General features: G+C 37.4%; 1 protein-coding gene across 4 annotated transcripts in view; it reads right to left on the bottom strand.

The window, feature by feature from the left end:
- The window catches only part of frem1a (Fras1 related extracellular matrix 1a), a 59,583-nt gene that overhangs the window by 11,001 nt on the left and 36,180 nt on the right, over positions 1-12,402 (bottom strand). For 3 of the 4 annotated variants that reach the window (XM_067418793.1, XM_067418802.1, XM_067418809.1), the window contains exons 26-31: positions 7,675-7,876; positions 7,276-7,420; positions 5,424-5,553; positions 4,747-4,816; positions 1,256-1,402; positions 908-1,110 (exon numbers count right to left, since the gene is read on the bottom strand). In XM_067418793.1, coding sequence (XP_067274894.1) covers positions 908-1,110; positions 1,256-1,402; positions 4,747-4,816; positions 5,424-5,553; positions 7,276-7,420; positions 7,675-7,876 — 897 coding nt within the window. Of the gene's footprint in view, positions 1-907; positions 1,111-1,255; positions 1,403-4,746; positions 4,817-5,423; positions 5,554-7,275; positions 7,421-7,674; positions 7,877-8,732; positions 8,839-12,402 lie in introns of those variants that run through there. The other variant, XR_010898393.1, reaches the window with a different exon arrangement.

The following is a 12,402-nucleotide window of genomic DNA, read 5'->3' as shown; positions in this document are numbered from 1 at the left end:
ATGCAAAACATTTGAGAAGGACCTGTATTTGTAATGTTTTTGAAAGAAGTTTCTTCTGCTCATCAAACCTGCATTTATTTGACCAAAAATACAGAAAAAAATGTAATATTGTGATATATTATTACAATTTAAATTAATTGGTTTTCAATTCATTATACTTTAAGATAATTTATTTCTGTGATGCAAAGCTGAATTTTCAGTATCATTCCTCCAGTCTTCAGTGATCATGATCCTTCAGAAATCATTCTAATATGAGGATTAATTTTAAAAGTTGGAAACAGTTCTGCTGCTTAATATGTTTTCATAACCTGTGATACTTTTTATAATACTTTGATGAATAAAAAGTAAAAAAATAAATAAAAGAAAATTTAAAAAAAAGCAAATGTTTTAAAAATAGAAATCTTTTGTAACAACAATATCCACTACTGGTCAGTAATTTGGGGTCAGTCATTTTTTTCTTTCTTTTTTTGAAATAAATCAGTAATTTTCTTCAGAAAGGATGTGTTTAATTTATAAAAATTGATAGTAAAGGAGATTTATATTATTTGAAAATGTTTTTATTTTGAATAAATGTTCTTTTGAACCTTTTATTCATCAATATATTAGGCAGCAGAACTGTTTCCAACACTCATAATGAATCCTCATATTAGAATGATTTCTGAAGGATCATGTGACACTGAAGACTGGAGTAACCATCCTGAAAATTCAGCTTTGCATCACAGATATAAATGATAATTTAAAGTACAATAATTTGAAAACCAAATATTTTAAATTGTTATAATATATCACAATATTTTTAAAAAATTCAGTATTTTTGATAAAATAAATGCAGACTTGATGAGCAGAAGAAACTTCTTTCAAAAACATTACAAATAGTATACTATATCTATATTATTATATAACTTACCACTTTCCCATTCCCAATGACTTTGAGTCTTTTCTTTGTAGTGGAGGGAGCTTCAACTATTATATCTCCATCCCCTCTGATATAGCCCTGAGACAAAGGCAATGTTTCAACCTGGATGGAGCCGTGCTGAGGGTATGGACCTGGCTGAACCTCTTGACCTTGAATACTAGTGTCTGCTTCGATCCGGTTCTGTCTGCACTGCCCTTTAGAAACACCCAACAAATGATCTTACAACAAACATAACATGTGATGTTTCATTATCATGTGAAAAAAGTTGGATCAGAATTTTTGCTCTAATCATTAAAGGAACTGTAGGAAAAGTTGGTCTTCTGGACAATTTGCACTAACCATTTGTGTCCTTTATGACGATGGTGGCTTTCGATTTGTCTTTCAGCACTGCGCCCATCGGAGATACCAAGGTAACCTCAAATTTCTCATCAGCTTCCTCCAAAGAATCCTGAACAATCTCCACTTTCCATACTCGACTGACCATCCCTGAAAAAAGACCATTTAAGTTTGATAGCAATGATTTAAGCATGTATCACAGATTCTTGAGATAAGGGACAAAACATGTCCCAAACACAAAAGCCCTATTTATGTTAAAAAGTAAGAATATCAACACAATAAAAAAATCTAAGGGAAAATAATTTCTTTAGTATTATTTTAAAGTCACTCACTAATTAAATGGAGACGCATGTAATCTAACCTGTCCTCAGCATAAGGTCACAATGTAAAACTGCCAAACAAAGGGTTTAAAAATGTAGCAAATTCAAAAATACAGTTAGATTAAAAGGTGGAGATCTATAAGATATCAAACAATACAAAAAGTAAATATTGAATTATATTTACATTAAAAAAAAAAAATATATATATATATATATATATATATATATATATATATATATATATATATATATATATATATATATACAGTCTTGTTCAAAATAATAGCAGTACAATGTGACTAACCAGAATAATCAAGGTTTTTCGTATATTTTTTTATTGCTACGTGGCAAACAAGTTACCAGTAGGTTCAGTAGATTCGCAGAAAACAAACAAGACCCAGCATTCATGATATGCACGCTCTTAAGGCTGTGCAATTGGGCAATTAGTTGAAAGGGGTGTGTTCAAAAAAATAGCAGTGTGGCATTCAATCACTGAGGTCATCAATTTTGTGAAGAAACAGGTGTGAATCAGGTGGCCCCTATTTAAGGATGAAGCCAACACTTGTTGAACATGCATTTGAAAGCTGAGGAAAATGGGTCGTTCAAGACATTGTTCAGAAGAACAGCGTACTTTGATTAAAAAGTTGATTAGAGAGGGGAAAACCTATAAAGAGGTGCAAAAAATGATAGGCTGTTCAGCTAAAATGATCTCCAATGCCTTAAAATGGAGAGCAAAACCAGAGAGACGTGGAAGAAAACGGAAGACAACCATCAATATGGATAGAAGAATAACCAGAATGGCAAAGGCTCAGCCAGTGATCACCTCCAGGATGATCAAAGACAGTCTGGAGTTACCTGTAAGTACTGTGACAGTTAGAAGACGTCTGTGTGAAGCTAATCTATTTTCAAGAATCCCCCGCAAAGTCCCTCTGTTAAAAAAAAGGCATGTGCAGAAGAGGTTACAATTTGCCAAAGAGCACATCAACTGGCCTAAAGAGAAATGGAGGAACATTTTGTGGACTGATGAGAGTAAAATTGTTCTTTTTGGGTCCAAGGGCCACAGGCAGTTTGTGAGACGACCCCCAAACTCTGAATTCAAGCCACAGTACACAGTGAAGACAGTGAAGCATGGAGGTGCAAGCATCATGATATGGGCATGTTTCTCCTACTATGGTGTTGGGCCTATTTATCGCATACCAGGGATCATGGATCAGTTTGCATATGTTAAAATACTTGAAGAGGTCATGTTGCCCTATGCTGAAGAGGACATGCCCTTGAAACGGTTGTTTCAACAAGACAATGACCCAAAACACACTAGTAAACGGGCAAAGTCTTGGTTCCAAACCAACAAAATTAATGTTATGGAGTGGCCAGCCCAATCTCCAGACCTTAATCCAATTGAGAACTTGTGGGGTGATATCAAAAATGCTGTTTCTGAAGCAAAACCAAGAAATGTGAATGAATTGTGGAATGTTGTTAAAGAATCATGGAGTGGAATAACAGCTGAGAGGTGCCACAAGTTGGTTGACTCCATGCCACACAGATGTCTATGGAAGTAAAACTGTGCCACTGGATTTTGAATTCTAATTTTTAAATCAGTGCTAAAAATTAGAATTCAAAATCCAGTGGCACAGTTTTACTTCCATAGATGTCAAGCAGTTTTAAAAAACTGTGGTCATACAACTAAATATTAGTTTAGTGATTCACAGGATTGCTAAATCCCAGGAAAAAAAAAAATGTTTGTACAAAATAGTTTTGAGTTTGTACAGTCAAAGGTAGACACTGCTATTTTTTTTAACACACCCCTTTCAACTAACTGCCCAATTGCACAGCCTTAAGAGCGTGCATATCATGAATGCTGGGTCTTGTTTGTTTTCTGACAATCTACTGAACCTACTGGTAACTTGTTTGCCACGTAGCAATAAAAAATATACTAAAAACCTTGATTATTCTGGTTAGTCACATTGTACTGCTATTATTTTGAACAAGACTGTATATATATGTTGTGTCCTCACTGTGTGTCAACTCTGTATCCACAACACTGTGTGGATTTTTGTATAATTCTGAATAAATCAGGCAGTGTCATGGGCAGCTTTAACTATGAGGCGCATTAACTGTTTCCTGCTCATTGTGGATCTCACAGTAGGACACAAAGTCCTGGAAATAATAGATAGACTGTTTAATATTTTACACTATTGAAGTCTCTGTGTCACAGCTTTAACATGTCAACTCTGTAATTGCAGTGTTTCTGTAAATAGTTGTGGGATAAATCTTGCCATTTTGATACGTTTATTAAAGCAGCTACAACTGAGGCAAAAACTAAACTGCTCCACTCTAGAACACGTGGATAAAGTGGGGGGAACATTTTTTTTGTCAACTCCATCAGGTTTTTATATGTGATGGTTGACAAGTGCTCTCAAAAAGTCTGTAAAATATGATTTAATATGCTTATGCATATGGGGAATTACTCTAATGCGGTTTCATGATTCTATTTACATATACTGTATATTTGGCCTCAACTTGACCTTTGTCAACTCAGTCAGTTTTACACCGTCAGGTGAAGGTTTTTGTTTATTTTGAAAGAAATGTCTTATTCTTTTTTTCAGTTTATTGTGTAAAAATAATAAAACATGAATGGAACTACATGCTATTGTGTCTAAATTACCAAAGAACATGGTGATATATGTTTAATATTAAATTAAACTTTAGAAACTGGGTTGTTCATAATAATGTGAAAACAAACAAAAAATAAACAGAAAATGTATTTTATGACTTAGCTCCTTTACTGAACACCAATGTTAAATAACTGAAGACCTTATATGATTTTTAGGGTGTTGACACAAATTAAGTTATAGAGTCAATAAATATAAATTTTTACAAAAAAAATAATTAATAATAATAAGCCTGTTCCCTTACATGGTTCATTATCTGAGACCTTTGACTACAAAAATAAAAACATATAAAATAATGAAAAGTTACTTTCTACAACATGTTTTGTCCCTTATCTCAAGAATCAGTGGTGTACAGATGTGACGTAATGACACAGATGAACGACGGGAAATCATATTTCCTGTGGAAAGCTACCAGTACCACTCAAATAATAACATCATTACAAGCTTACCGTTGTGAACCAGGCTAAGGTAAGCAGATCATTTTGAACACTGTTTAATTTACCTGGGTCAAACTGAATCAAAGATGAAGCCGGTATGAAATCCTTTCCTGCAGATGCTGTTAGTTCTTTCACCTATGGAGAATGACAAAGAATATATATTAAAATAAAGGGTGCTCCGATCAGGATTTTGGGACCGATAAAAAATTAAGAAATGAGAAAGTATCATGAATTGACACCACATTCTTTATTGGCAAGCAACATATTCCATTAAATTAATCTTTGTCTTTTGTTGTTTGATTAACATGACACAAACGGCAGCAGGAATATTAGGCTGCTGTCACTTTAAGACCAAATGCATGGATCCAGTATATTGTAACATATGCGACTGATTTTGCAAAGCTCAGAATATCTTTTTGTCATTGCTGTAGGGTTGCTGTCGTTGCAATATCTCTGCACTCCACAAAGATATTGCAAATTTATCTTCCTCTTCAGACACTTGGTAGAACTGCCAGACCGGTGAATATAGTGAAGCAATTTGAGCTGCGAATAGAAAAACTGTCTTGCGAGTTTTGCGTCATCTGATCAGCCTTTATAGAGAACACAGTTTAAACTATATAGAGTTTTTATCAGCCAATAACGATTGTGCCCGATCAATCGGAGCACCCTCAATTATAAATTTTGCAGAAGAGTAAAAAACAACCAAATAAATCATAACGAATAAACATACATGCCACTATACCTGTACAGTCACATAAGACGAGTCCTGCAGATTGCCCTTCCTCTGGATGGTTAATGAGACTGACCCCTGACTCTCACATATTATATAATCAGTCCCGGTCAGCTCCACGCTGGCCCAGCTGAACTCCAATCTGACAGAGGGAGTAATACACATCCATATATACACAAACAGCATGCCATTCAAGTATACAGTATGTGGAGCTGTGATGTTACATTTATACATTGAGAAATACAAAAACATTGGTTTCACTTCATCTTGATGGTCCCTTTAACACATTATGTTGCCTATAAGTAACATTGCACCTACATGTCTACTTATTCGCATTATAGTGTTAGTAAAGTATTAGTAGACTGGTAGGGTTAGGGTTAGAATAGGTTGACATGTAGTTGCAAAGTAGCTTATAGTCAGAAGAATCTCTGATGGGGGACCTACACAATAAAGAGTAAGCAGATATTAAAGGGGTGGTTGATTATGATTTCACTTTTTTAACTTTAGTTAGTGTGTAATGTTGCTGTTTGATCATAAACATCATCGGCAAAGTTACGACGTTCAAAGTTCAGAGATACTGTCTTTTAAAGAAATCGCTTTTTTAAGGGTTAGTTCATCCAAAAATGTAAATATTCTCATATTAATTACTTACCCTAATGTCCTTCGACACCCGTAAGACTTTTATTCATCTTCGGAACACAAATGAAGATATTAGTGTTGAAATCCGATTGCTCAGAAAGACCTTCATTGACACCAATGTCATTTCCTCTCTCAAGACCCATAAAAGGCACTAAAGACGTCGTTACAAAGCCCATCTCACTACAGCGGCTCTACAATCATTTATGAAGCCACAAGAATAGTTTTTGTGCACAAAAAACTAAATAACGACTTATATAGTGAAGGGCAGATTTCAAAACAAAGTTTCAAACGGTTATGAATCAGCGTATTGATTCATGATTCGGATCACATTTCAAACTGCCAAACTGCTAAAATCACGTTACATTGCCGTGTGATTCAAATCAATACGCTGATTCATAACCGTTCGAATCTTTGTTTTGAAATTGGCCCATCACTATATAAGGCATTATTTCATTGTTATTTTTTGCGCACAAAAACTATTCTCGTGGCTTCATAAATGATTGTAGAGCCGCTGTAGTGAGATGGGCTTTGTAACGACGTCTTTAGTGCCTTTGTGGGTCTTGAGAGAGGAAAAGACATTGGTGTCAATAAAGGTCTTTCTGAGCCATCGGATTTCAACAAAAATATCTTCATTTGTGTTCTGAAGATGAATGGAGGTCTGACAGAGGTCATTCTACATGTTGTCACTTCTTATCGAGTCTCTCCATCATTGTCCGACTATGAACTATGAACATAATAATCTGAACAGTTTTATTGCATGTCTGTGTGAGGTAACCAGAGCTGCTAACTGGAGTTTTTTAGCTGTGAGCAGCAGCTCATTTGCATTTAAAGGGAAACTACACATTTTTGCTCACCACTCAAAAACGGACAATTGCAACATGCTATAAAAAAAAATATTCTTTTGAGCTAAAGCTTCACATACACGCTCTGGGGACATCAGAGACTTATTTTACATCTTCTAAAAAGGGGCATTCAACCACCCCTTTAGGCAGACACCCTACCAATACTCTAATGAGAGTTAGCTGACATGCAGTTGCAAAGTTCAAAAGTAGATCAAAAGAATGTTCAAAAGAGACATAAAGTGTTATAGAAATTATCTTTTTAGAATTAAGTGTTATCAAAACATTATATTGCTATAAGAACTAAGTTACTATTTATGGGCAATGGAAATTATATCCTACAAGAAGAAAAAAATCTAAATAACATATTAACGCCCAGGGTTTACTTGTGAGAGGGTCCAGTGTTGCCCAGTGCATCAGAAACGGCAAACTCCAGGCTGTCAGTTAAAGCGTCCAGAGCAGTGTTTATGATGTAGAGAATATTCCTTCTGTTCAGATCCCTCTGAGAGAAACGATGCCTCACAAACTCACCTACAAACATTATACAGGATGTAAATATGTTATGATGACAGAAAAACTAGATCGAGAGAGAGAGAGAGAGAGAGAGAGAGAGAGAGAGAGAGAGAGAGAGAGAGAGAGAGAGAGAGAGAGAGAGAGATTTAAAGAATGACTGTAGAAAGAGAGATGCCTGAGAGACATTACAAAAGAGAAAAGGTCAGAAGAATATCACTGGAGAGAGATAGAGAGAGATGGACAGCAGATAGACAAACTGACAGACCTCTCACCATTGGTATAATTTTCCAGGTACCCAAAGTGAGGTGCTCTGAGGATGTGATAGATCAGATCACCATCTGCAGAGTCAGTATCCTGAGCCTTAAGCTCTCTGGAGGAAATAAAGATCCCATAACGACCATCTTTGAGGAGCTCCACTTTCCACAGGGTTTCCAGCACTGCTATCTGTGGTTCAGAGCTTTCTAGAGCTTCAATCTGTGACAGACACACAATTTCAGCAGGATTAAAAGTTGAAAACAATGACAGGATATGAGTTATGGTTGGATATGCATTTAAAATGTATAATTATAATTTTTTTAATAGGTACAATCTAAGCACTCAACTCATTCTACCAACTAATTATAGGAGCTAATGCTGTTCCAGGCACATTTTTGAGCCCGTAGGCTCTGTGTAACGTTTGATGCCCCATGCGCGTGCTGATGCCCTCGTCTGTAAACATTTCAGAATGCCTTCCTACAGTTGCTTAATAAAAGCGGGCTTTCCACACAAACAAACGTACGTGTCATTAGTATATGAGGAAAAAAAAAAAGATTTTAACTGTCGGGCTCGGACATAAATATTTTAATGCCTGTCAGGCTCGGGTCGGGCTCGGTTACTGCTCTATCGGACGCGGGCCGGGCTCGGACAGAAAAATGCGGCCCGATCAGCACTCTAATGCAGACCTTTCTTAACCACACCCCTCCACCACGTAATCTCATTTCAAATGCAAAGATGTCAGCCAATCACAACAGTGGGTGTTTTCACAACACTGAGTCTCACAGCAGACACGCCCCTTGAAATAGAGCATTCAAGCCAAAGGGCTAATATCAGTATAGAAAAAATGCCTTTTATTTCTAAATTATGACTTTTTTAATGTAAAAACCATGCTAACAATATAAGTACACCTCAGGAAACATTATACAATAATTAAAAAAAACATGCCATGGGACCTTTAATGAGTCATGGGTGTGTTTTGGGCATAATGTCCAATAAACCAATCAGAGTCTCATCTTCCATTCCCTTTAAAGGGATGCTTCACTCAAAAATGAAAATTTGATGTTTATCGTCTTACCCCCAGGGCATCCAAGATGTAGGTGTGTTTGTCTCTTCAGTAGAACACAAATTAAATGTTTTAACTCCAACCGTTCCTCATATAATGCATGTCAATGGGGTGTTTTCTACAAGAGCAAAAAACACACAGACATACAAATCCATATTAAACCCTGCGGTTTGTGACTATACATTGATGTTTTAAAGGTGCCCTAAAATGATTTGAAACAATATGTTAAATTGTTCTCTGATATCTACATAGAGGGTATGTGGCTTATTTAAGGGCAAAAAAAATGTCCAGATACAGTTTTACAGGCCCATTTACAACTCTATAAATTTTCCCTATAGAATGTAATGCTCTGTTTTTGCCTTATTTGGAAGAGTCATGAATATTAATGTTGAGCTCTGCTTTGATTGGCTTATTTCAGCAGCTCACAGCGCACAGCAGTTCAGTAATGTGGCTCTTGAGCAAGGGGGTAATCTATTGCTGCGTTCCAGTCAGGTTCCAGTTCGTTTTTATCATGCCCTTCACTCGCAAACTTCCCTCCGTCTCGTTCACTCGGATGTGCGTCATTGCTTACGTTGCATGAGTGCCCACTACTGGCGGAAACTTTGTAATTGACTGAACTGGAACGCCCTAAGCCCTTGATCACTTGGAATCCACTTTGGAGTTGATTTATTATTTATTTTTTTCCTTTACGAAATTGTTTAATGCAGCATTCTATATGTATATGGATGTGTTTGGGTTGTTTTAAATGTTTTTAAAAATATCATAGAGTTGTTTGTGGTGGGGTAAATTAAACGCGATTTGTGGTGACATCACATTCGCGTTGCATTGTGGTATATGAAGCTGCCTGAAGTGTACATATGAACTAGACTCGCTCACTCGGTCAAAATCGAGGGAGCAAGGGGCTGTCCATATAAACTTCCCTTGTCCACTTCACGAAGTGGAACGCACTTCAAAATGGCGGCGGGGATTCCCCCAAGGGAAAGTGCTTAGGGAAGTTTGCAAGTGCTTGTCTTAAAGTGGAGTGGAACGCAGCATAGCACTCGGAAAGTGTTCCACCCATAGGGGCGGCCATTGCTAACCAAGCCATCACCTGCTGTTAGCATCCCATTGACTCCCATTCATTTTTGAGTCACTTTGACAGTGAATAACTTTACATCTGAGACGTTTAAAGACTCCATTTGTCCATTGTTTATTTCTAAAGAAACACGACAATGCATAAAAGGCTCCATTACCTTGTATCTTACACTATCGCCCCGCAGAAGCTGTTTTTGTAAAAATAGGCTAACTATTGCGTCATAACCAACGCGACTCTGTCGCACAGTTGAGAAATTACCGTATAGACCTGAGGAGACGCTCGCAGGCAATCTTTTACTGTCTATGAGACAGTCGGGGGGATGTGGAAACATAAAGTCTGATAAAGTCAAGGGAGAAGAATGGGGAGAAGCCCATAGTGAGCCAAAAGCAACGGGAGAAAATATTTAAACAACGTGATTCAGATTTTACTTTCCACAACTACTAGAAGACCTACAGCTGTCCGACAGGTTGCTCACGTCACATCTACGTCCTCAAGCTCAGTCTGAGCCTGCGCAGTTCGCTCAGCCATCAGGAAGTGAGTGCTCCTTTACTGACCTCACTTAACGCCGTAGAAGTCAATGGGATCGCTCTGTCCATTTCTTTTACTGTCTATGCTCTTGAGTCCTGACCATCCTGACAGAACACAGACCAACTAAATGAAACTAAGCAAAAACATCTCAAATGTAGACTGATAAAATGCAGCTTACTTGTTTATTTGGTGTTTTCAGATCATCCACGCGCGAGAAAGAGCTCGCGTTTGTGCGGTTGCCAGATTTCAGTAATTAAATCCCCCAAGCAGAGCTTTTCTGTGAAAAGAAGCCTGTATACACTCCGGTTCTTACCTAAACATGTCCAATCTGGCAACCATATGCACACAAGCTCTCTCTCGCGCACGGACGATCTGAAAACACCAATAAACAAGTAAGCTGCATTTTATCAATCTCCATTGACTATTGTTTTAACTTATATGGTGGAAAAGGTGACGTTTGCTAGAAGGATCGTGTGAAGTGTCTACGGTTGTATTTTTTGATCCAAAATAATATTAACCTTTGTCATTAGACACACTATTTCACGAGTTCACACTTACAAATAATTCAGATAGAATAAATAGTATGCGTATTTGGCGTGGTGTCCGAGGAGAGGGCTCCGAGCTCGGTATTTGGCCCGAACCCAGAGTACTCCCCCCGTATCTCTGGTTAGGAAAGTTAACCAGGTGCGTGTGAGGTAGAAGGGGTGGTGGAGGGATGCTGCAAACTTTGTCAAGGAACATTGGTGAGTTGACTGGCTATTTATGTGATCCTCTACTTGAGCTGATTGGTAGACATGATGATTACTGATTGTTGACAGCTGGTTGGAATGACATCATGATTAGGTAGATCATTTGCACGTGCTTCTCCCGAACTTAGTTTTTTAAGAAACATCATTTCGTTTGGTATGGTACTTGGTGTTTCCTATTGTTACTGTACTAGCATCTTGCGTCATCTAGACAATGCTGTCTCTCTAAGAAACTTTCAATTTAATCAGAAATTGTTTAAAAAGCTAGTCAATAAGTGGATAAATCACTACTTACTGCTTGCAGGAATATAGTTGTCACTTTCTTCAGCTTAAGACGCTGAGTGAAGCTTGCTTGAAATAGGCCGAACAAACAAAAGATTTGTTGTAGTATCCGATTATAATAAACCTCAACCATGTGTCATGAGAGCCGTTTTTGCTAGTGTCTTGTTACCATCAGTAGATTCTGCTTGTTTGGACAGATGCAATTTTGGTGGCGTGCATATAAATGATCCCCAACGCTTGCGTCATGTTTGGGTTTATGTTGAGAAGCACTTTTTTTTCTGTTGAGTTTTTGATTTACGAGATTTACATAAGAAATAGGAGGCAATGGTGTTTGAGACTCACAGTATATGATGTCCATGTACTGAACTCACTATGGCAAGGTTAATGAAATTTTTCATTCTATGGCACCTTTAAGACACGAAACGATCAGTTTCTAAGAGAAACCGAACCGTATTTATGGTATGTTTTACCTCATATCAGACAAATCTTATCCAGTATTCCCAATGCCATTGCTTCCACCGAAGAAGGTCAAAACAACCTCTATGTAGATCATAGATGACTACATAGATGCCTCATTTGATCGATCCGCACAGGTTTTAATGAGGATTCTATATGATTGCGCCAGGTTTTGACCTTCTCCGGCAGAACTAATAGCATTGGGAATATTAGATGAGATTCGTCTGCTATGAGGTAAAAAAAAACAAAAAAATACTGTTCAGTTTCTCGCAGAAACCGATCGTTTTGTGTTTTAAGACATCAATGTTTCGCAACGGTTGGAGTTAAAAATCTTCATTTGTGTTCTACTGAAGAGACAAACACACCTTGGATGCCCTGGGGGTAAGAAGATAAACATCAAATTTTCATTTTTGGGTGAACTATCCCTTTAAAAGCCAGTTGCGCTTGCACCATGACGGATTTGCTATACATGGCGGAATCAGCGACCGGGAAGACTGAACGCTTCGCCACAGAGAAACCTTTTTTTTGTGTAATATTTAAAAATGTGTGTGTGTGTGTGCTGCTACGCTACCCTGGGTGTGTAATAAGCAGAGTG

Source organism: Pseudorasbora parva, chromosome 1, assembly GCF_024679245.1.
Source record: "Pseudorasbora parva isolate DD20220531a chromosome 1, ASM2467924v1, whole genome shotgun sequence".
Taxonomy (NCBI): domain Eukaryota; kingdom Metazoa; phylum Chordata; class Actinopteri; order Cypriniformes; family Gobionidae; genus Pseudorasbora; species Pseudorasbora parva.
The sequence above is the reverse complement of the archived record's forward strand: the minus strand, read 5'-3'. Positions and strand labels throughout refer to the sequence as shown.